This window comes from Bos taurus, chromosome 5 (assembly GCF_002263795.3).
Source record: "Bos taurus isolate L1 Dominette 01449 registration number 42190680 breed Hereford chromosome 5, ARS-UCD2.0, whole genome shotgun sequence".
NCBI lineage: Eukaryota > Metazoa > Chordata > Mammalia > Artiodactyla > Bovidae > Bos > Bos taurus.
Window position 1 is genome coordinate 79973006 of NC_037332.1, and position 24885 is coordinate 79997890.

The 24885-nt window shown below is 38.5% G+C and overlaps 1 protein-coding gene across 2 annotated transcripts in view; it reads left to right on the forward strand.

Moving 5' to 3' along the window:
* TMTC1 (transmembrane O-mannosyltransferase targeting cadherins 1) overlaps positions 1–24885 on the forward strand; it is a 311748-nt gene that overhangs the window by 165290 nt on the left and 121573 nt on the right. For both annotated transcript variants that reach the window (XM_059886525.1, NM_001192761.3), the window contains exon 8: positions 4009–4198. In XM_059886525.1, coding sequence (XP_059742508.1) covers positions 4009–4198 — 190 coding nt within the window. The remainder of the gene's footprint in view (positions 1–4008; positions 4199–24885) is intronic.

The window sequence follows — 24885 nt, forward strand, 5'->3', positions numbered from 1 at the left end:
TACAAAAATTTAGAATCACTGTGCTGTACACTTGAAACTAATATATTATTATAAACCAACTATACCTAACAAGAATAAAGAAGGGTTAAGTTAATAGTCTTGAGTCAAATTAATGGTTTTGACCTTCCTAGTATTACGAGAAAGGAAAGTTTGTTTTTTTTAATTCCATGATTTGCTTTTATTTTTAAATCTATTTTTGTTATAATCTACATAAAAAGTCAAAATTGAGCATTAAAAAATATAAGTAACTATATTGAAATTGTAACTTTTGAAAAATATTATCCTTAGTATTTGTTTTTTATCATTCAGTTCAGTTCAGTTCAATCGCTTAGTCGTGTCTGACTCTTTGTGACCCCATGAATCACAGCACGCCCCCTGTCCATCACCAACTCCCGGAGTTTACTCAGACTCATGTCCATTGAGTCAGTGATGCCATCCAGCCATCTCATCCTCTGTTGTCATGGTATTGCAAATCTAGAAAATATAAGAGACTGAACACAACTTGTAGGGCAATGTCAAAATGTGGCCTGAATATTAAAGTTTCTACATAGCATTTGCATCTACTCCATAGTCAAGCTGCAACCAAATATAAGAAAGCATTCCTGTGGCAATTCTGTTACCTTTACCACTACTTAAAATTCATTTTTATTTGAAAATATTAAGTAAGTACAAAAGGAGAGAAAATAGTGTAAAGAACCTGCTGCTGCTGCTAAGTCATTTCAGTCGTGTCTGACCCTGTGCGACCCCATAGATGGCAGCCCACCAGGCCCTGCTGTCTCTGGGATTCTCCAGGCAAGAACACTGGAGTGGGTTGCCATTTCCTTCAATGCATGAAGGTGAAAAGTGAAAGTGAAGTCGCTCAGTCGTGTCCAACTCTTAGCAACCCCATGGACGGCAGCCCACCAGGCTTCTCCATCCATGGGATTTTCCAGGCAAGAGTACTGGAGTGGGGTGCCATTGCACGTGCCCATTACCCAGTTTCAGCAATAATAGTTCATGTATAATCTTATTTAATTCATATTCCCACGCAATTCTTCCCCATTGTTTTAGTCGATAATTCTGAAGCAAATCCAAGTCATCATGTTGTGCATTTCTAAAAGACAAGAGTCTTTAAAGAATAGAACTACAGTACTGTCCCCACACTTACAAATTAACAGTGATTCCCTATTAGCATGTCTAGTCCACATTTCAATTTTGTCCGTCTCATAAGCAGTTATTTTTAAGAGCAGTTTGTTTGAATTCCCCGTTAGACAAAATCTGCATTTGTTTGATACGTCTCGTAAGTCTTGATTCATCTGTGCCCTCGCCCATGTTTTCTTTGCCACTGCGATGTGTTCGTTGAAGACACTGCCATCGTTTGTTCTTTAACACTCTGAATTAGTGTGTTGCTTCCTTGTGGTATTATTTAACATGTTCTGGTGTTTTCTGTATTTGATATGAACTAGTAATACAGGACTTGATTAGATTTAAGTTTAATTTTCTATTTGCCAAGACCATGTTATAGATGGTGATGTGCATAATCCATCAGGAGGACGTCAAGATGTTCGTTTCCCTTTCTGTGATTTTAAAATTATTTAATAAGTTCCTGGCACCTGATATAACCAGATCATCCATTACAAAATATCCCATCAACTTTTCATCTATAATTTCAGCAGCCATTTATAATCTTTGCCTAGATCTATTACCTCAAGAAGGAGATACTGTTTTTTAAAGTAATTTATTAAATTACTAAATTAATGTAACTGAGTGACACAGCTGCATAATTTTCCTGCTAAGTTTGGTGGCTGAACATTCTCCTTTAAAGCCAAGTCGTGAAGAATCTTTACTGAGCTAAGAAGTAAATAACATCAGCTTAGAATCTGTATGAAAAGAAGCCTTAAGTGACCCAATCATCTTTCTATGGAGTTGGCATTCTCATAGGCCCAAACCTAAATGGGATATGGTGACTTTTTTGTTTTTATTTTTGTTAAATAACAAAATTTGATGGACTTCATCAAACCACATGGACTATAACCCTCCAGGCTCCTCTCTCCATGGAATTTCCCAGGCAAGAATACTGGAGTGAGTTGCCATTTCCTTCTCCAGGGGATCTTCCCAACCCAGGGATCGAATCCACATCTCTCTCATTGTCAAGTGGGTTCTTTACCATTGAGCCACCAGGGAAGTCCCTTATACTGCACTGTCTGTGTGTTATTTTATTTAAAATAACAACAGAGAGGAGAGTTTTGAAACACCACTGAAACATCTGATGCATTTCTCTGCTGGGGATTGACAGTGAAGGCAGTGAATAACCCCCATCACTGAGCCTCTCCCGATCACTGTTAATGATTTTTCCACTGCCAACCTTGGAACAAGAGGAGGGAAGGAAAGGAGATATGTTGGGAAGGCCTGGGAAAGGTATTTTAATCCAGAGCTACTTAACTGAAAATTTAAGGTGAACTCACTCTTAGCATTGGATTTGGCCCATCTAAGATTTCCTCTAAAAGGACCTGGTGGTGCGGGAGGTCTCTTCTTCACATTCTGCGCCCTCATGACTCTTTAATTCTATATATCTTATTTTTACTATTGGATTTTACATTCCTTAAAGGCAAGGGATTTATCTAGGTCTTTGGTTTAGTTCCATATATAATGTTAAAGATGAACCCAGCTGGACATGAGTTAGAGCAGTAAGAGCACACTTTATTCAGTAATTCCTGACAGGACAGGAGCTGAGCTCCATTCTGGTTTGCGCAGAGGTGACTAAGTACTTTAAAGAGAGAATGGTGGCGGGGAAGGGTTTGCAAATTGATGCTTGGCTGAGTCAGAGAAGTAAAACATTACAATGGACTGATCCTCTAAGTACATTCAGGCTGTGTTTACTGGCTGGCAGTTATCACAGTTCAGATTCTGTCCTCCAGCAGACTGGGAGCCAGGCCCCATGCTCCTGGTGATGACATTTTAAAGGAACAACTCCCGGGTCCTTGAGAACAACTTCTGAGTTCTAGGAGATACATATTCCCAGTCGTAAGTGCTTTGTAGTAAATGCTCTAGGAAATGGAGGTTGGGGGCCTTTTGTCATGGTTTGGCTGGAAAAGAAGTAAATTCTCCAGGCAGTGATGATCTGTCTTTCTCAGGCTGGCATTTTAATGCCAGGGGAGGGGCTGGAGTCATCCTGGGGACGTGGCCTTCTGCTGCTAGAAGCCATACGAGGGTTCAGTCATCCCTTAGTGCAGAGACGTGGATGGAGTTTGCTGTATGCTGGGGTTCTGCAGTTCTCAAGGGTCTTGAACACTACTTAATGATTTGTGTAGACTGAACAAACTTAAATAAATTCCATTTCGTCTGTGCAGAAAGGAAGGGGATCAGTTAGGATGCCTTCTGCTTTACCTTACTGCCTAGACACAGCCAGGAAACAGGAGTAATATCTCCATTCATTATTTTCCTTCCTGAGGTCCACCTGGCTATTCTTATTATCAGGGACAACTGTTTGTCCCTCCTTTTGAAGGTTAGCCCCTTGATTTGTGAGATACTTTATCTCCCTACTACAGATATTTTGATTTTTTGAGATGGTTCAAAATGGATCACTCTATTTTAAATGGTTAATATTTGCATATCTAGTGCAGGATTTGGGGCATTATTAAAAAGAGACAATTCAAATGTCTCTTACTCAGGGAATTGTACCCAATGAGGCAGCATTTCATGTCAAATACTTCCATCAAACTTTTCTTTTATACCACTTATCTCAGTTGTTATGTAAGTATTTATATGATAATTTTTAAAAATAGGTCATGGAAACTCTGTCTTCTTCATCATTGAAAGGCCAGCAGCTACCACAGTGACTAGCAGCTGTTAGATATATTGCAGAATGGTCAACTTCATAACTAAATGAATGAATCGCCTTCCATTTACCTTGTCTTTTTATAACATTTTTAGCATAGAAAGGCTATTCAGTAGAAACATGGTGAATGAATGTCTTCAGAATGTCATGGGTCTCGAGTTGTGTTTTAGTGATTCTTCTTCTCTTTGTAGATTCCTTACTTATTCCTACCTCTTGGCCTTCAACGTGTGGCTTCTGCTTGCACCTGTTACCCTGTGCTATGACTGGCAGGTGGGCAGTATCCCTCTGGTAGAGACCATATGGGACATACGGAATGGAGCTACCATCCTTCTGGCAGTCGTGATGGCCTTACTGAGTCTTCATTGTCTAGCAGCCTTCAAGGTAATTTTCTTAACATTCAAATGAACACTGCATTGGAAGAGAGATGCTCTATACTCAGAAATGCTTTTTTCCTGCAAGAGAATGTGGGTCTAAATTGAATTTATCCCTCTGTCTAAAAAAAAACTTTATATTTAAAAATTTTCCAGAAAAGTAATACATATTTTGAAGACTTTAATGGGGTTAGGAGACCGAGGCTATCTTAATTATATACTTTATTGTTTCCACCAACTGTGTAGAAATTGGATCTGAAATTTAATGTTCACAAATAAGAAATTTTTTTTTCCTGCAGCGGTTGACTATTTTTTGATGCAATTGTTTTATTTCATGTAATGATAAGTGAGATATTGATAACATTGTTGTAAGTGCTTAAAATACGGTTAAGACTCTACTTACATTAATGAATGCCTGCCTGAGTGGGTTGGAGGATTCTCATTTCAAAAAATACTACTACAAAGCTTTATTAATAGTTTTATTATTGGGAACTTGGGAAAATATTGGAATATGGAAAAATTATTAACTGTAACATTTAAAAATGATCAAAGATGGCAAAGAACTCGAAAATATTTACTTATTAAAAATGGCTACAGCCTTGGGCAAGATGCTTATTGTCTGAAGATGTTCCCATGCCCCCAGAGCAGATGTTAAAAATCCACAGGTTTACTGGCTGAAGGTGACTGATTTGTTTGGGGAAATAGTGGACCAGCTAAAAATTTAAGGGGGAGATTTTGGAGGCAAGAGAGCTATAGAAGGGCTGAGATGATACACTCTCCACACATTCATGGATGACTGAGAAAACAATTAGTGCATGTGGGATGCCCTAGAAAGCACAGCAAAATTGAAAGCCTAGGGAGGCTTACTTATTTGCTGCAAATTTGAATGAATTCTTTAACCCATATACAGGTTGGGTGGCAGAGGGTAGAAATTTCACTGGCTTGAGTTGTCTGTGTTTGATCTCTGTTGAAATCATTGGCTGATCTCAAAGATATGCTGGCACAAAAGATATTCCCCTAGAGATTCAGGCAAAAGAAAGAAAGAAACCCAATGAGCAAAAATTTCAGCTGTCTACAAATTTTTCAATTTGTGTCCAGGCAAGTTTATCACATATTAAAACAGGAAACCATCAGATTTCAGAAGAGCAGAACAGAGTAGAGTTCATGGACAGAGGAGCCTGGCAGACTATAATCCATGGGGTTGCAAAGAGTCAGACACTACTAAGCGACTGAGTACACAGCAAAAACAGCATAGTTATGGCATACTATATATGGTTTTTAATCAGATTACTGGACATGTAAAGAAATAGGATAGTATGACCCAAGGTCAGGAAAAGACAGTCAGCAGAAAATGGAATAGAATTCAGATTCCAAAGTGTAAGTACACTCATACAAGCTTAATTGATTTTTGACAGTTACTAAGGTAATTCAATGGGGAAAGGATAGTCTTTTAAATAGAAGATACTGAAATAACAAATTAATCCTTACCTCATACTATACATTTAGAAAGTATTTTTAAGTGAATCATAAGTGTTAGTGTTAGTCACTCAGTCGTGCCCGACTCTTTGTGACCCTATGGACTGCAGCCCACCAGGTTCCTCTGTCCGTGAGATTTTCCAGGCAAGGATACTGGGGTGGGTTGCCATTTCCTTAAGAGTTAAGCAGAACCAAAGTTTCTAAAAGGAAATAGAAAAAGATCTTTGTGAATTTGGGTTCAACAAAGATTTTTATGATACATAAAGTATAAATTATTTTTTAAGAGTTGGTTAATTAGACATCATTAGGGTTAAAAGCTTTGTTCCTCAAATGATAATGTTAATTAAATCAAATGGCAAGCTACAAATTGGGAGAAAATATTTGCTGGGATATTTAAAGAGTTGTGAAAATGCAATAATAAGAAAAACAGCTCATTTAAAATGTTCAAGAGATACAAATGGATACTTCACAAGAAAAGATATACAAAGGTTAATAAGCACATGAAAAAATGCTTGGCATCATTAATCATTAGGGAAATTCAAATTAAAAACACAAAGGGAACTACTTTACATCCTCTAGAATAACTATAATTAAAAAAATTCACAATACTAAGTGTTGGCCAAGAATGGGGAGCAACTGTAGGCCTCATGTATTACTGGTGAAAATGGTTCAGTCACTTTGGGAATATTCAGCAGTTTGTTATTAATAAAAAGTTAAACATAAAAACAGACAATTCTACTCAGTATCCACTAAAAGGAGATGGAAACTTCTGTCTATACAAAAGTCTTACAAGCAAGTATTCATAGAAGCTTTATTTGTACTAACTGAAAAATAAAAATAATCTAGTGACTTTACGTTGTAAATGGATAAACTTAATGCAGTAAATTATTGAAAAAATTTAAAGGAACAAATAATGCACTCATGCATAAATCAACATAAATGAACCTCAAATACTAAGTGAAGGGAACCCGGCATATAAGATCACATACTGTTTAATTCCATTCATATGAAATGTCTGTCATTATAATTTTACCTTTCCTAGAGTTTTCTATGTCTAGAAAAGGCAGAATTATAATGACAAAAAACCTGGGTTTGGGGATTGACCGTAACTTGTGAAGGAACTTTTTGGGGTGTTGAATGCTTTCTAAAATTTGACTGTGTGGTTATTGAACTACATACATTTAGCAAAACTCACCAGAATATATGTATAAAATGGGTGGATTCTATTGTATGTGAATTGTATCAATAAAGCTATATTTAAAAAATACTAAAATGTTGCAAATAGATTAAAGATTGAAATGAATACATAACTGAAAATAAAATATAAAACATACTATGTGATCCTAAAAGTGTGATGAAAAAGTCTTTGTTTTTTTACTTGAGGTGAAACTTGCATGACATATAATTAACCATTCTAAAGTATACAGCATTGTGGTACTTAGTGTGTTCACAGTCTTGAATAGTTCACTGCTCTATTTCAGAGCTCTTTCATAACTTCATTAAAAACACTCATGCATATTAAGTAATAACTCCCAACTCTCCCTACCCCATCCCCTGGTAACCTCTAATCTGCTTTCTGTCTCTGTGGATTTGCATATTCTGGATATGAAATAAATTATACAATAACTGCAAAAATATAATATGTAACCATTTATGTCTGACTTCTTTCACTTTGTGTGGTACTTTGAAATTCATGCTAATTATAGTGTGTATCAATACTCTGTTCCTTTTATGGCTGAATAATATTGGATTTTGTATTATTTTGTTTAAAGCATGGTGGGCATGAAGAAGTATTTGCATCTCCTTAATGATCAGTGATGAACATCTTTTCATTTGCTTATTGGCCATCTGTGTATCTTTTTTTGGAGAAATGTCTATTCAAGTCCTTTGGTCTTTTTTTTTTTTTTAATTTGGTTATATTTTTGATGTTGAGTTATAAGAATTCAGAATATTAAATTCCCAACAGATAGATGATTTGGAAATATTTTCTCCCATTCTTTAGGTTTTCATTTCACATTGTTAATAATGTCCTTTAATGCACAAAAGTTTTTTTAATTTAATGAAGTCTGATTGCTTTCTTTTGTTATTCATTACTTTTGGTGTTAAATCTAAAACTCACATTTGAGGTCATAAAGATTTCTGACTTTGCTCTCTTCTAAAAGTTTCATAAGTTTTAGCTCTGATATTTAGGTTCGTAATCCATTTTGAGTTAATTTTGTATATGAGCACAAATTTCGCCTTCGTGGTAAAGCCTACCATAACTACTCTGTTTAAAATGCAAACATATACCCTCTACTCCACATCTTATCTCCCTAAACTTTTCTTCACTATATTTCCAATAGTTATATAACTTGGTGATTTTTACCTATTGGAGTAGTAAGCCCCATGAGAACAGTAATTATTTTCTATTTTGTTTAATGCCATGTTTCTAACACTGAGTTGCTACCTCCAAAATTTATTATCTAAATTTTATTGTTATCTAAATGAATAAAACCATAAAAAGTTAGCAACTCTATTTATATTTTGGTATGCAGAACCTTTTTTTTTTAAGGTGAACTATATCTAAAGCCTATAAAAAGACCATAGTCAATACCAGTATGAAGTGTTAGAGGGTCAATATAAGGTTTGTTTGATTTTTTTTTAATATAAATTTATTTATTTTAGTTGGAGGTTAATTACTTTACAGTATTGTATTGGTTTATTAGAGTCTGGCCTTTTCTTGTGGTTTGACATGCCTGCTATATTGGTATTGATCTGCAGGAGCAAATATAGTAGAGTGCTGGACCGGTATGTCAGGAAGGGTTTTTCTTGGCTCCCTCCCAACTAATTAAAGGGAGTGTTGCATCCCCACAGGCTGTCACCTTGGTCACGTTATGTTAAAGATGTACCTTAATGATGGCAGTAGAGCCCTACATACACAGGCAAGCCTTGGCTGTCCCCAGAGTGTCTTTGATAACATGATAAATGAGTAGAAACTTCTCCGTTGGAAGGCTATTAGTCCTTTTCTTTCATGGAATTTGTTCCAAAGTCACTTTCTTGCATCTGGAAAAACATTAGCAAAGCATTCCAGCTGTGGTGATAGTAAGATTGATCTCTTCTGTGATGGCTTTCATCTTGAAAATTCTTTGCAAACATTAACTAAAGCCGCTGGCAATTCTTGGAGGCTACTTGCACTTTCTACATTTTCTTCTTTCAGAGCTTGGAGACAGAGGTTTGGCATCTAGCTCGTGTTTATGTGGCCTGGCCTCTCTGTTCTTGATCTACTTACACATTGGAAGGTCTTAAAAGTCAGATTATCCTGCTAGTTAGTAACTTCTTGAAGTGGGGATAATCCTATTTATTCTATGTGATGATCAGTTACTAAGGACATGATCCTCAGGGCTTTGACGCATGACAATAAGCAGTAGAACCAAGATTTTATGAAAATAGAGGTACTGCTTATGGATATTCTTCTGTGCTAAAAAGGAACAGTGGATGAAATGTTTGTAGTAATATCAACAAAATAAACCCAACTCTCTCCACCTAGAATATTTCCAAATGATGTGTGTACTATATTAATGTATTGAAATTATTTTATAACCCCAACTATTTCTTTAAATTTTGAGATAATAAGTCCATATGATACATTACTGGGGGAAAAATGCTTGGATAAACAAGCATAGACATTGAGTCCTGGGAATCATGGAAAATATTTCTTCTATTTTCACCTTTGTTTGATTCTCAATCATACAAAATCCACCCTGACTTATCCTCAGAGGAGAGTATGTTCTCTTTAGCCTCACTACATCTTCCTCTTTAATTCTCATAATGTTGATTGAATATCTACTTTTTGCCAGGATTACAGCTGTAAACAGAATGAAGGTCTTGCCTACATAGAGCTTACACTTAACCACTTAAAATTTGTCGTTTCGTGCCAGCCATCGGTAGGGGCTATGAGGAGGTCAGGGTCGACCTCACAGATGTTATGACACTTGAGCAGAGACATAAAGGAAGTGAAGAAATGGGCCATTTGGCTGCTTGCGGAGGATTGTTTCAAGTAGTAGGAAAGCAAGTGCCAAGGCCCTGAGGCAGGAAAGTACTGGAGAGTTTACAGAGCAGCAGAGAGGCAGACACAACTGTAGCAGAGTGGGCCAAAGTCAAACCAAAGGAAATGATTTCAAGGAGATGAGGGTGTGTGTGTGTGTGTTTGTGGAAGGCAGGAGGCGAGGGCTGAAGATAAAGGGCAGTCTTAGCATCCACAATGCATGTGTAAGACATACACAAATTTCTTTTGCTAATATTTATTAACCAATTTTGGGGGGAGGGCATAACTTTGGGGCAATATATATGCTTACACTCTTTTTTCTCCTCCAGTTTACCAACATCACTTCTTTTATCTTACCTTGTCATCACCCAGGGCACTGGAGGAAGGGGACATAATCTACCCTGTTACAGTTGTATTTACACTTAATGAATTTTTCTGGAAAACATTACAAAACTACAAAGTACCACGTGTTAAGAAATAAAACAGCCATTATTTCCCAGTCCCCAGCCACAACCCGAGTCCCACTCTGCAGGCCGGCTTTGAATATTCGTCCTTGCACATTTTTTGCACTTACTGAAAGCAAAAGCAAATTCTCTCTCATACAAGTAAGTTAAGTTGCATATCATTATAAATTGCAGGCCCTTCCAGGCCACTTCTACAGCCAGTTGGAGTGTCCTGGTAGGTAAAGCAACTCAGAGATCCTGTGTTAGAATTTTTTTTTATTATTGGAGTATCATTGTTTTACAGTGTTATGTTTCTGCTGTGCAGCAAAGTGAATCAGTTATACATGTACATAGATGCTCTCTGTTTTTAGATTTCCTTCCCATTTAGGTCACCGCAGAGCACTGAGTAGAGTTCCCTGAGCAATGTAGCATGTTCTCATTCATTATCTATTTTAACCATAGTGCCTGTAGTGTATATAAGTCGATCCCAATCTCCCAATTCATCCCACCTCCCCTTTCCCCCCTTGGTGTCCATGAGTTTATTCTCAACGTCTATGTCTCTATTTCTACTTTGCAAATTGGTTCATCTCAGATGTTTGAATTTTGACAAGTTCTTGTCCAGGGTTGACTGGGAGAACTAGGGCTCAGAATCTAAAGGTTTAAAGATTGTTTCTAATTTGTCCCATTTTTATGGCATAAGAAATTTAAGACCTCAGAAAGTCATTTATTATTTATCATAAAAGAGCTCACTTGTGTCTGAGAGTTTAAATATGAACTTCATCTTACTCTGTGCTTTTCCATTTCCTCTTCCTGTTTATACCTTTAATTCATGAGGAATGCATCTGAGCTCATAGTACATAATGTAGAGAACAATCTAGAAATTCATTATTGGATTGAATTCTTTTTAACAATGACTTTTAAAATGAACTAATTTGCTCTCACTCATTGTGATGAGGATAATCACTCGGTTGGAAGGTGTGCACAGTAGAGATTAAGAGCACTTAAGACGTCAAGGCTGGTTATTCCATTCTTACCTGTGAATAGTGTATATCTGGATACCAGGAGAACAACAGGACGAAAATGTACTTGGTTTTTTCTTACAGATTGTGCATCAGACTATTGACTTGCAATAGTGACAGAGATCAGGAAAGTGTGGATTAATTTGGATTGTTTAAAGTAGTTAATACCATTGGTCCTGCTCTTTATGCTTGTCCTTTCCCATGTCCTTTAATGTGATAGAGGAAACACCACTATATTATATTTAAGAGTAATTTATGTTATTGATTCTCCATTACATTTTCAGAGAGAATCTTGAGATGTTAAGTTTTTATATCTTTTATAATATTGAGGATGCTTATAAAAGTTAAAACCTGAGGGAAAAAAGGGAGATGTTAATGATAGCCAGCTTTCCTAATAATGACCTCAACAAAAAGGTGTGCTTTGAGAACACACATCAAGCAGGGAAGTCTCCTCCTTCAGGTATGAGGTTTTAAAATTGGTTTTGTTTGGTTGTTTTGTTTTCATTTTCAGTAGGGGTCACAGCTTTGTCCCAGGTTTTCCATTCGTAGTCTTCCACATCATTCCCTTGAAACAAGCAAAATCATTGGCTGTATCTCTGGGCCCTGCAAAACCAGTCAGATTCTCAGGTTTGCCTGGCAATGAATGTGCAGCCTGCCCAGTGGAGGTGACCACCAGTGATGACTTGATGGAAATGGAGAAGCAGGGCTGCATGGGGGCCCTTCTCTGGGAGGCAGCTGTGGGATTTCTGGGATCTCCCTTCATGCCTGTTTCCAACCTTGCTCTTGAATAGCCTCCACGCTAGCAAAGTCATGCTCAAAATTCTCCAAGCCAGCCTTCAGTAGTATGTGAACCGTGAACTTCCAGATCAAGCTGGGTTTAGAAAAAGCAGAGGAACCAGAGATCCAATTGCCAACATCCGTTGGGTCATCAAAAAAGCAACAGAGTTCCAGAAAAAAACATCTACTTCTGCTTTATTGACTATTCCAAAGCCTTTGGCTGTGTGGATCACAGCAAACTGGAAAATTCTTAAAGACATGGGACTACCAGACCACCTGACCTGCCTCCTGAGAAATCTGTATGCAGGTCAAGAAGCAGCAGTTAGAACCAGACATGGACAACAGACTGGTTCCAAATCATGAAAGGAGTACATCAAGGCTGTATATTGTCACTCTGCTTATTTAACTTATATGCAGAGTACATCATGAGAAACGCTGGGCCGGATGAAGCACAGCTGGAATCAAGATTGTCAGGAGAAATATCAGTAACCTCAGATATGTAGATGATACCACCCTTATGGCAGAAAGTGAAAAAGAACTAAAGAGCCTCTTGATGAAAGTGAAAGAGGAGAGTGAAAATGTTGGCTTGAAACTCAATATTCAGAAAACAAAGATCATGGCATCTAGTCCCATCACTTCATGGCAAATAGATGGGGAAACAATGGAAACAGTGACAGACTTTATATTGGGGCTCCAAAATCACTGCAGATGGTGACTACAGCCATGAAATTAAGAGATGCTTGCTCCTTGGAAGAAAAGTTATGACCAACCTAGACAGCATATTAAAAAGCAGAGACACTACTTTGTCAACAAAGGTCCATCTAGTCAAGGCTATGGTTTTTCCAGTAGTCGTGTATGGATGTGAGAGTTTGACTATAAAGAAAGCTGAGCACTGAAGAATTGATGCTTTTGAACTGTGGTGTTGGAAAAGACCCTTGAGAGTCCCTTGGATATCTAGGAGATCCAACTGGTCCATCCTAAAGGAAATCAGTCCTGAATATTCTTTGGAAGGACTGATGCTGAAACTGAAACTCCCAATACTTTGGCCAACTGATGTGAAGAGCTGACTCATTGGAAAAGACCCTGATGCTGGGAAAGATTGAAGCCGAAAGGAGAAGGACATGACAGAGAATGAGATGGTTGTTGGCAACACTGACTCAATGGACATGAGTTTGAGTAAGCTCTGGGAGTTGGTGATGGACAGGGAGGCCTGGCGTGCTTCAGTCCTTAGGGTTGCAAAGAGTTGGACGTAACTGAGTGACTGAACTGATCTGAACTGAACTGATGCTAGTGTTACCACAGCCCCCATCAATATACTCAGTGAAAGAGCAAACAGATGGACAAACAGAAGATCTCTCTTTTATTAACCACCCCCCCACACACACACATGTCCACAAGGAGGGAAGATTGGAAAGTGATTATTTTCTCATTGACATTCTTGCCTTATTCCCCAAAGTACTTGTAACAGGAGTAACTTATGAGAATAATATAATACAGTATGGCAGAGCAAGAGGCAAACTTTTCTCTCCTTTTGGTGAAGAACTAGGTATAAATATTTGAGGCTTTGTCATATAGTCTGTCATAACTCTTCTGCTCCACCGTTGTCACATACATTATCTGACCCCTGGTGTACTACCATAGATTCACATGGTTGAAGTAAAACATGCTTTTAGATTTCTGGAAGTTAGAAAACTAGTTTAGTTTAGAAGCTAAACTTTTCATTTAGCTCAGCCAAACAGTACGTTAAGGTATTATTGTGTCACGTAGATCATTGTGGAATAGCTCTTTTAAGTTCTAGAAGAGCCATTATGAGGCCTGGTACAACAAGCAACATGTTTTAATATACCAAATGGTAAAATAAAATTGAACTTGAGGAATGAAGATTGCAGTTAATGGTAAATGGCTCTGTGCCAATGTTGATGGGTATTTTCCTTTTCTTCTGGCCTACATTTCTCTTTTCGGTTCCCATTCTCTGAAAACTTCACATTCTCCATCCTTTTTCTGTCCTCAATTTATGAGAATCCTCCTCATACTATTTTACAGGTCCCATCTTTCCAGCCCATTTACAACCCGTCCTGTTTTTCCTGCTCTGGGACCCCTGCAGGCACTGAGAGAAGAGGTCCTGTGGTGTCTTGCCATGGTCCATCTGTGTGTGACCACCAAGACTTCAGGAGAGCCATTGTCTGAGAGGTCTCTGTTTCAAATTTGGCCAGCCTAGTTGATCCAGCCTCTTCTTACTGCCCTCAGTTGACTTCTCCACTTGCCACTTTTTACCTGTAGTGATAACATCCTACTACTTGGGTCACAGTTTTCCAAGTCAGTTGTTCAGTCACCCAGTCCTGTCTGACTCTTTGCGACCCCATGGACTGCAGCATGCCAGGCCTCTCTGTCCCTCACCCCACCTAGCAAAAAGTGTTCAAGTCAGTACCTGTAGTCAATTTTGGCCATGCTCTGAAGCTCAGATTTCAGCTTCTATCATTTTTCTGATGAAAGTTGGAAAATGAGGCACTTATGCTTCCTCAGATGTGATTTTGAAAAGTAGAGAAGTTGAATTTTCACTTTATTTTAAAATGAAACACATTCAAAGATCCATTGCTGCTGCCTCTTCCCACATGTTTTTACATCACTGCTTTGCCATATATGATACAAATTGTGACTTATGTTCAGTCATGGTAATTTCATCTGGTAGTCTAAGTTAAATTCGTAATGACCATCTTCCAGTGGGAGCCATTCTTCTCCAGGTTGGAGGCAGCCCAGGTGTGGAGGAGTACTGCCCCAAGTTCCAGACCCAGAGTCCCAGGGCTGGGATGAGAGAAAGCTGCAGAGTAGAGTGATTAGTGCTTATCTGAGTCAGGCCGGGCTGGGCCCCTGCCCACTGTGAGCTCACCTTGTTTAACCCTGTTCTTACACCGTCCTGTCAAGTCATTGTGAAGCTGAACCAGGGCAAGCCATGCTGGACACTCAGCACAGTGGCTGACATGTGGGGAACACTGAGTACCCTGCAGCTGGTTTTTTATTCCTTGTCATCATCATCACCATTACCATCATCTAGAAATCATCACAGTTAAAAGTCAGGAGCACAATCAGGGCTTTTATTTCCATTTTGTAGAAATAACCAGACTTGAACAAAATGTAACCCAGTTGACTGCTTTTTTAAAATTATATATATTTCAACTTACAATTACACTTTAGATCATCAAAAATATTTATAATACTACCGCAGATTGATCCTGCCTTCCCACCTCTCCTTCTTTCCCCATCCTAGGTAACAGAGGTTAAATTCTTGGCCTGAGATCTTAATAGTAGAAACATACTTGAAGATTTTTAATGATTAAGCATATTTTAGAATTTGGAAGTAGATATGTGCAAATATTGGAGAAGGCAGTGGCACCCCACTCCAGTACTCTTACCTGGAAAATCCCATGGACGGAGGAGCCTGGTAGGCTGCAGTCCTTGGGGTCGCTAAGAGTCAGACACAACTGAGTGACTTCACTTTCACTTTTCACTTTCATGCATTGGAGAAGGAAATGGCAACCCACTCCAGTGTTCTTGCCTGGAGAATCCCAGGGACGGTGGAACCTGATGGGCTGCTGTCTGTGGGGTTGCACAGAGTCGGACACGACTGAAGGGACTTAGCAGCAGCATGTTCAAATATAATAGAAAGGCAGAATCCTAACATAAAACTATTTAGTTAAAAAATGGATGTTAAGGGAAAGAAAATAGTGACAAATATCACTAAATTATTTACAAATGAACATTGGAGTCATCACCTAAACCTCCAAATTATAGAAATATTGTAGATTTTAAAGATATTTGAAAGTTTACCAGAATAGGCAAGATATAAGAAAAGAATCATTTTCTTTTATTGTTGTTTTTAAAACCTGTTACTGTCATTGCTGGATTTCTCCATTCTACTCAGTCCTGGGTATTGAAACGAAATAGCCATTGGAAATGCAACATTTTATTCAGTGGCTACCTGAAAATCAGAGATCCCTGTGCAAAGTCTTCCCAAGGCATTCTTTGTTGTCCGTTACTAATACCTCACCTGGGAAGTCATTTCTCTTTGTGATGTATCTGAACCTCGTGCAGATCTTTCTCATATAGGACACAGTTCGGTTGTAATGCTATGCTTGGCTTTTGATCTGGCCTGGCAGGAGTTTTTTCATATCATTAAATAATTTGTTTTATTCTTTGCCTTCACAGGGCAGTTACATTTTCACAAGTCACAATCTTTATTAAGAAAGTGACTTACTTACCCCTCTTATGTTTATACCTTAGTTGGAAACCTCACTGAAATTATTAATGAAAGAATTAGATAGTTGTGTAATGGGAAAAAGGAGTTTCAGACATCAGTAACAGTTTTATTTTTCTTGATTGTATGCTTTATGATTCTCAGCATGATTTTATAGTCTATATTATTATTTGCTTTTACTCAGAATAATTGTCACCTTTTAAGTGATAATCTTAGTTTTTAACACATCTATTATTTCTTTTAACTTAATGATTCATACTGTCATAAAAGCAACTTATTACCACCTAGCCTGGCAATGCTTCTGATTGTTTTAAACACTTAAAAAGGTCAAAAGATGTTTTTGTAACTCCTGGAGTCATTCTGTCCTTATTATTTCCGTTGAGAACATGACATTTCTATTTAAAGGAGCCCACCCTTTCCATACTGTTTGAAGAAAACCATGAAATATATAATTAGGATGACCCGAGATAAAAGCAGCTAAAGTAAGTTTCTCTAAACAGAAAACCCATTGAGAATAGCTTTTTGTATTAGAAGATAGAAAAGAGGCTGAAGTGACTGATAGCCAGATTCTGTAGGTGGTTTGTTCCAAGTTCTGTGCACAAGGAACTTATAAAGGGATGGCAAATGTGATAAATGCAACCTGGGGAGAATCATTCACCCCATTAAGAAATAAATAAATAAAACTAAAATGCCTTACTTTTGCATATGCTTTGCCTAAAGAGGCAGCATAGAGTATTAGAAGGAAAACAAGTTTGTTATATGAGCTTCTACGTGTCTATATTTACATTATTACACATTAAAATGTTGACAATAGGGTCTTCAAACTTTTTTTCTTACCTAAAATGTAATAAGAATAAGTGAAATAATATATAGGGTACCTGGGGTTGTTTAGCAGGGAACTTGCTATATAAATGCATTACCACATGGTATTTCAAACCAACAGTCTGCATTTTTACTCCTGAACTTACTCTTTCATTGTTTCCCTGACAATTTTCCACCTCTGTACGTTCTACTAGTTGCCAAGGCCAAAATTCTTGGGGTTTTCTTGTTGCCTCTCTGTCTCACTCTCTAATATCACATTCAACCCATCAATAAATCTGGTCAACTCTTGTTTCAAAGTATATCCAGAATCTGACCATTTCTCACTGCCATCACCCTGGTCCAAGCCATTCTCTCACCTAGATTGTTGCCATAACCTAACTAGGTGGCCCGCGTCCATCCTAGTGCCAGTGGTCCATACCACTCTCCATATAGTGACCACCATGATTCATTAAAATGCAAATTAGATCATGCCCTTTTTGTACTTAAAGTCTTTCAGTGGCTCCATATTTTTCTCAAAGTCATAGTAGTCTTATAGTGGCCTAAAGATTCTACATGCTCTTGTCCCACCCCATTGTTTTTCTTGTGTCTTGAATTCATGTCTTCCTATGAAATGAATACTGTGGCTGACTTCATCTTTTGAAGTCTTTGCTTAATTGCCACCCTCTCAACAGGGCGTACTCTATCCACCATGTTTAGAATTGCATCCCTCTTCTTGTCTACTCATCCTCTGTTTCAGATATCCCTCACCAGATTCTTATTTTTTTCCTCTCTGGAAAGGCAAGAGTTTTGTTTGGTTGGTTGGCTTTGCTAACTGATATATGCCAGAGAGCCTAGAATAGTGCCTGGAAAATACAGAGAAGATGGAAGTGATTGACTGCTAAATTCTTTAAGTGATTGCCTATAAGCACATTGCCCAAAGGGATTATAAAAGAAGGCAGTAATATGTTTGTTGAATGAATGAGTAATCAGTGATAGTGTTATACCAAGAGACTCATTGCTGAGGATGGAAAAGTTCTAACGAGGTGGATGAAACTGGAGCCTATTATACAGAGTGAAGTAAGCCAGAAAGAAAAACACCAATACAGTATACTAACACATATATATGGAATTTAGAAAGATGGTAACAATAATCCTGTGTACGAGACAGCAAAAGAGACACTGATGTATAGAACAGTCTTATGGACTCTGTTGGAGAGGGAGAGGGTGGGAAGATTTGGGAGAATGGCATTGAAACATGTATAATATCATGTATGAAACAAACAAAAAAAAAGAATACCTTGAGGAAGAAAATTAATTAGAGGACGTATCCTGTGGTAGCCTTGATGTTCAGGCACTTTGTGTGTCTCATGGCAGAGGCCAGGAGTCTGAGCAGCATGACTAGCTGCAATTAGCAGCTACCTATATATAGCTGTGTGTTGGAAATGGAAACTGGTCTTAAAAGCTGACAAGGTGTTCAGAGACAAGCAGAATAAATTTGTAGGTGCAGGATGATGTGTTTAGAAAAGAAAAGCCTAGAAGAAATGATAAGTTGAGGTATTCAGTATTTAATTTATTGATCATTCATTGGTTTCAAACAATATGCTGAGTATAGACAATAAAAATAGAAGAAAATCAGACGGTAAAGAATCTGCCTGTAGTGCAGGAGACCTGTGTTCGATCCCTGGGTCAGGAAGATCCCCTGGAGAAAGAAATGGCAACCCTCTCCAGTATTCTTGCCTGGAGAATTCCATTGACAGAGGAACCTGATGTGGGCTACAGTCTGTGGGGTGGCAAAGAGTCAGACACAACTGCCAACTAACACTTTTTTCAGAATAAATTTGTAGGTGAAGGATGATAGGTTTAGAGAGGAAAAGACCAGAAGGAATGATAAGTTAAAGTATTCAGGTTTTAATTTATTGATCCTTCATTGGTTCCAAACAATATGCTGAGTATGGAAAATAAAAATAGAGGAAAGCTCTATTTTTACCTTGAAGAGCTGTTTTCTCCACTTTCAGTCCATTACCCCACCTCTGAGAGAAGTATCCTTCTAAACACAGACGTGCTTCTCCACTGCCGAGAAACCTTCCTATTCTCAGGATTTATCCTGGCAGAAGCCAAGGCTATGCTGATAGATGACTCAATAAAGTTCTTTGGATGTGTAGTGATTTTTTTTTTACATGGAAAGTGACAGTCAAGTATTCTACATCTACAAAAGATAAACATAAAATGTGCTTCACCTGTAGTGTGAAGGCTCTAGAAGAGATGTAGGGAAGATTTCTGTTTGGCAGAAACTTGGTGTGATGATCTGGGGGACAGGTTACAGGTGGTACAGAATCTGCCTGCAATGCAGGAGATGCAAGCTCGATCCCTGGGTCAGGAAGATCCCCTGGAGAAGGAAATGGTAACCCACTCCAGTATTCTTGCCTGGAAAATCCCATGGTCAGAGGAGCCTGGCAGGCTACAGTACATGGGGTCACAAAGCACACACATACACAGACGCACACACAGAAACTCCTAATATGGAAACTTTTCTTTTTAACTTCATTCTGCTTGAGCGATTTTTACTTGCATTTCTCAAAATATGTTCTATCATCATACAGGTCATTAAGTAAGGTTACTCTAAGTAAAGATTCTGCATTTCAGAAACACTTGGTTTAGAGAAGTTAAACATTTTTCTCTACTGAGGGACTCTATAAACCCCTTTACCATGGTATAAGCAGCATTTTGAGTTTCTAAATGGGGTATATGTAGTAAGTGGCATTTCTTAAATTTATTTGATTTTGGAGTCTTTTTTAGGGCTTTCTTGCAGGATCAGTGCTCTGGTGGCATGTTTTGGGAAATATTGACTTGGAGATATCAGGGTGGGTGGCTAAGTGAATTTTGAGAGTCCTTTCTTGGGCAGTGTTTGAATACTTTCTTGCTGCCATATTTGTACTGTCAAAAACAACAGCCACCACCACAGCATCAACAAAACCATTTTTGTGTTACATTCCCTTTAGCAATACCATCTGTTAAAGGATTCCTTTGAGACCCTTCCTTTTAGAGAGATAGTTTCTAAAAGTCAACAGCAAGGGAGAGGTAAGGCCTTGAAACAGATTCCTGGAGCCTTGGTTTTCATCAGATTGAGGTTGTAGTTAGATTTGAGGCAGTGACTATCATTTCTAAGGGTCATGATGAGATGTGGACACTGCATGGCCATCCTTCAGATGCCACCATTTGGGGAAGTGAGTATCACATCAAGCAGACAGTTTCCCAAGGGAGACCAGAGTGATGTGGCATGTATCTCTGCACATGTGCTCCTTGTAACTGGAGCAGTTTTTTAAATGTATCTTTATTTGCTTCACTGTTGTTTTGTTTTTGTTTTTTTTGTTTTTGTTTTTGTTATTTAATTGAAGGATAATTGCTTAGCAATATTGCTAAGTTAGTTTCTGCCATACATCAACATGAATCTACCATAGGTATACATATACCCCCTCCCTCTTGAACCTCTCTTTCATCTCCCACCCCATCCCAACAGAGCAATGGATTTGAGCTCCTTGAGTCATACAGCAAATTCCCCCTGGCTATCCAATTTTATATATGATAGTGCATGTTTCCACGCTCCTCTCTCCATTCATCCCACCCTCTTCTTCCCCTCCTGTGGGTACACGCTTGTGCTCTATGTCTGTGTCTTCATTGCTGCCCTGCAGAAAGGTTTATCAGTACCATCTTCCTAGGTTCCATGTATATACGTGTTAAGTGTTAGTATGCAATATTTATTTTTCTCTTTCTCTTACTTCACTCTGTGCTGTTGTTTTAAAAAGAAGGTGCTTGACAGAAGACTGTGTGCCTTACCGGAGTGGAAAGTGAGCGGTTCTTCCTAAGAACAAAGCTCCTTTCATGGTAGATTCTTATAGAAAGACTGGAGGACAGAGAAAAGACTTCCTGGGGCTTCACGAAAAGCCAGTATGTGACTGTTTGATGATAAATTGTTGCACTTTTGGCAGAACTTCATGTAAAACTTGTGTTCATCTTTGTGTCTTGTATGGCTCCGATTGCCAGAGGCCAGAGTATTTACAGAAAGGCCTGGCAACTTTCGATGGCCAAATTGGCCTAGTCACTTTGTGCCCTGTCCCCTGGCATTTGGTATTAAAAAGTGGTTAACTGGGAACAACATTATTAACATCAGCCTCCCTGGCATTGCCTTGAACATTCTCTCCTTCCAGGGCACCATAGTTCCTTTTGATGTGGGTGACTCAGGCCAGTGAACTCTAGTTTTCTCCTGTTGCAGAGGTACTTGCTCTGTCAGTGTCTTTACTTGGGGTTAAAACACTTTTACCCTTTGTTTTGCCATCTGAAAGATTTCTTCTTTTATCTTGTAAAAATTTCCCAAGGAGAAACTGACTCTCAATCAGTGATTAGGGGGTGGAATTCTTACTTTTATGTCAAGATTCATATAGGTCCTATGCTGCTTTTCTCTTATCTGCACTTTAGAGATTTATGCTGTTGCGATTTAGTAGAAAGGAGGCCTTATTGAAGCAATGACAATAGGTGCTGGAATGTCTGAACTTAGAAAATTACAAGTACTTGATACTATATTAAAACCTCGGGCCTCTGTTTCCATCCTTTGTTGCATTAATTAATCCATTAAATTTGCCCTTTTAGGCTGTGGTAGATAGGCTGTTCAGATGCACAGTTCAAGGTAAGGGAAGAACATTATTTAATCATGTCAGTTACTTGTTAAAAAAAAAAAGAGAGAGAGAGAGCTTTAACAACTTATGATAAAGCAAAGTGATCCATCACGCTTTTATTACTGTATGTTTCAGAAGCAGGAAAGTGGGTCTTGTCAAAGAGATCCAACATATTTTGAATATAGAAGATTCTTTGATTTTGGAGGAGTACATTGATGGATAGTAGGAATCATATCCATTATTAATAGCAGTTACTTCAGAAGCTCAATTGACAAGTTAAAACTCACTTTTTTTTTAGCTGTTGAGAGAAGCCACTAACTTTCTTATTACTTTCACACTTGTAACCTTGAAGTAAGCCAAACTGTAATTTGTTTGATAAAATATGATGAATTATTATTGTCTTTAAGGAATGCTGCTCTAAAACTTTTGCATCTTTACTGTGTGGAACTGTATGGGGTTTTTGTGGTTCCTTCTCCTTGTTCATTTTAGATTACAGAAGGGAGGGACTGTCCTCTGTGTGACAATCCAAAGTGGGAAGATGAATCATACCTCTGAGTGAGTGTGACTCACAGTGTGAAAAAAGTAACAATCGTGTCTGTTTCTTAACAGAAAATAAGTCTATAGCATCCTGCTTTGAAAAGTTTTGGCAGAGGGACATCTTAGAAATGTTTAAACAGTAGTCATAGGTAGAAGACCACTTCTGCCAGGCATGTATATTGCCATAGGAACAAAGTTATTTATAAAATGCATCTAATTTATCCTCTGCCTCCATTTCCTTGTCATCAAAACTGAATTCACGCATGACCTCACTTGCAAGGTTAAATCCACCCTGGTTCTTAACTGAATTCTTACAGAGGGAAAAAAATGGTTAATTGTTTCTGCCTCCCTCCTACCTAAGGTCACTTACTGTTACTGTTCTCCACAGAGAATTCAGTAGCATTACCTGAGACATTTTTGTTTCACTAGCCAGAGCTGGATGCAGGGAGCATGGTGGAAGACCCGGACCCCTAAGTGGTGGCCTTTTCTCCTTTCTACCCTGGACAAGCTCCAGGCATACAAGAATGAGCTTCTGCTGACAGTTTTCTCTTCTTGGACCCACAGAGCCCCTATGCGGTACACCACTCACCCTCCTCTGGACAGGGCCTCCCCTGAAGCCAGAGGTGCCTGCTGGGCATTCTTGGTGCCTCCTCCCAGCTCCTCCTTTCTTCTGAGTCCACCCAGATAGCTTTAGTCTCAACACATATGAACATATAGCTATTAGAGCAACACTACTCTTTTGATTTTCCAAATCTACCCTCCTGAGCAAATATCTGGTATACATATGAATCTCACAGGTGTTACAAGAGTAAATGGTTATCAGATAAAGAGAAATACCGCAGGATACCACTTTATATGGAATCTAAAAATTCAACAAACTAGTGTTTACCAATGAGGAGAAGGAGAAGGGAGGGGCAACATTGGGATAGGGAGTTAGAAGGTACAAACTATTATGTATAAAATAAGCTACAAGGCTATCTTGTACAACACAGGGAATATAGTCAATATTTTGTAACTATAAATGGAGTATAAACTGTAAAAATTATGAATCACTATATTACACACCTGTAACTTTTGTAACGGGTTTCCCAGGTGTCTCAGCAGTACGAGCTTGATCCCTGGGTTGGGAATATCCCATAGGGAAAAGAATGGCAACCCACTCCAATATTCTTGACTGGAGAATTCCATGGACAGAGGAGCCCCTTGGGCTACAGTCCATGCGGTCGCAAAGGCATTCACAACTTAGTGACAGCACAAGTTCATTGGCATGAGCTTATATAATATTGACCAACATTTATATTTCAGTTAAAATATTATATAATATTGACCAACAATTATATTTCAGTTAAAAAAATAAATTTTAAAAAATGTAAAGGTTAAAAAATGCAAAAAATAAGTGGTTATGACAGTATTACATTTTTGCAAGATTTATACATAAAATAGTTCATAGATTTGAACTCAAGCCAAACAACACAGCCCCATCAATCAGCAGAAAATTGGATTAAAGATTAACTGAGCATGGTCTTGCTCACCACAGTAAGACCCGGTTTTCCCTGAAGCCAGTCTCTCCCTTCAGGAAGCTTTCACAAGCCTCTTAGCCTCATCCATCAGAGAGCAGGCAGAATGAAAACTGCAATCACGGAAAACTAACCAAACTGATCACATGGATCACAGCCTTGTCTGACTCAATGAAACTGTGAGCCATGCCTTGCAAGGTAACCCAAGACGGATGGCTCATGGTGGAGAATTCTGACAAGAACTCCACTGGAGTTCCACTGGAGAAGTGGAATGGCAAACCATGTCAGCATTCTTGCCTTGAGAACCCCATGAACATTATGAAAAGGCAAAAAGATATGACACGGAAAGATGAACTCCCCATGTTGCTAGGTGCCCATTATGCTACTGGAGAAGAGTGGAGAAATAGCTTCAGAAGGAAATGAAGAGACGGAGCCAAAGCGAAAATGATGCCCAGTTGTGGATTTGTCTGGTGGTGAAGGTAAAGTCCAATACTGTAAAGAACAATATTGCATAGGAACCTGGAATGTTAAGTCCATGAATCAAGGTAAATTGGAAGTAGTCAAACAGGAGATTGCAAGAGTGAACATTGACATTTTAGGAATCGGTGAACTAACATGGACCAGAATGGGTGAATTTAATTCAGATGACCATTATAGATATAATAGTAGATCTACTGTGGGCAAGAAACCCTTAGAAGAAATGGGGTAGTCCTCATAGTCAAGAAAAGATTCTGAAATGCAGTACTTGGGTGCAATCTCAGAAAACAACAGAATGATCTCAGTTTGTTTCCAAGGCCAACCATTCAATATCACAATAATCCAAGTCTGTGCCCCAACCAGTAATGCTGAAGAAGCTGAAGTTGAATGGTTCTACAAAGACCTACAAGAACTTCTAGAACTAACACCCAAAAGAGATGTACTTTTCATCATAGGGGACTGGAGTAACAGGCGAGTTTGGCCTTGGAGTACAAAATGAAGCAGAGCAAAGGCCAACAGAGTTTTCTCAAGAGAATGCATTGGTCATAGCAAACATCCTCTTCCAACAACACAAGAGATGACTCTACACATGGACATCACCAGATGGTCAATATCGAAACCAGATTGATTATATTCTATGCAGCCGAAGATGGAGAAGCTCTATAAAGTCAACAGAAACAAGACCTGGAGTGGACTGTGGCTCA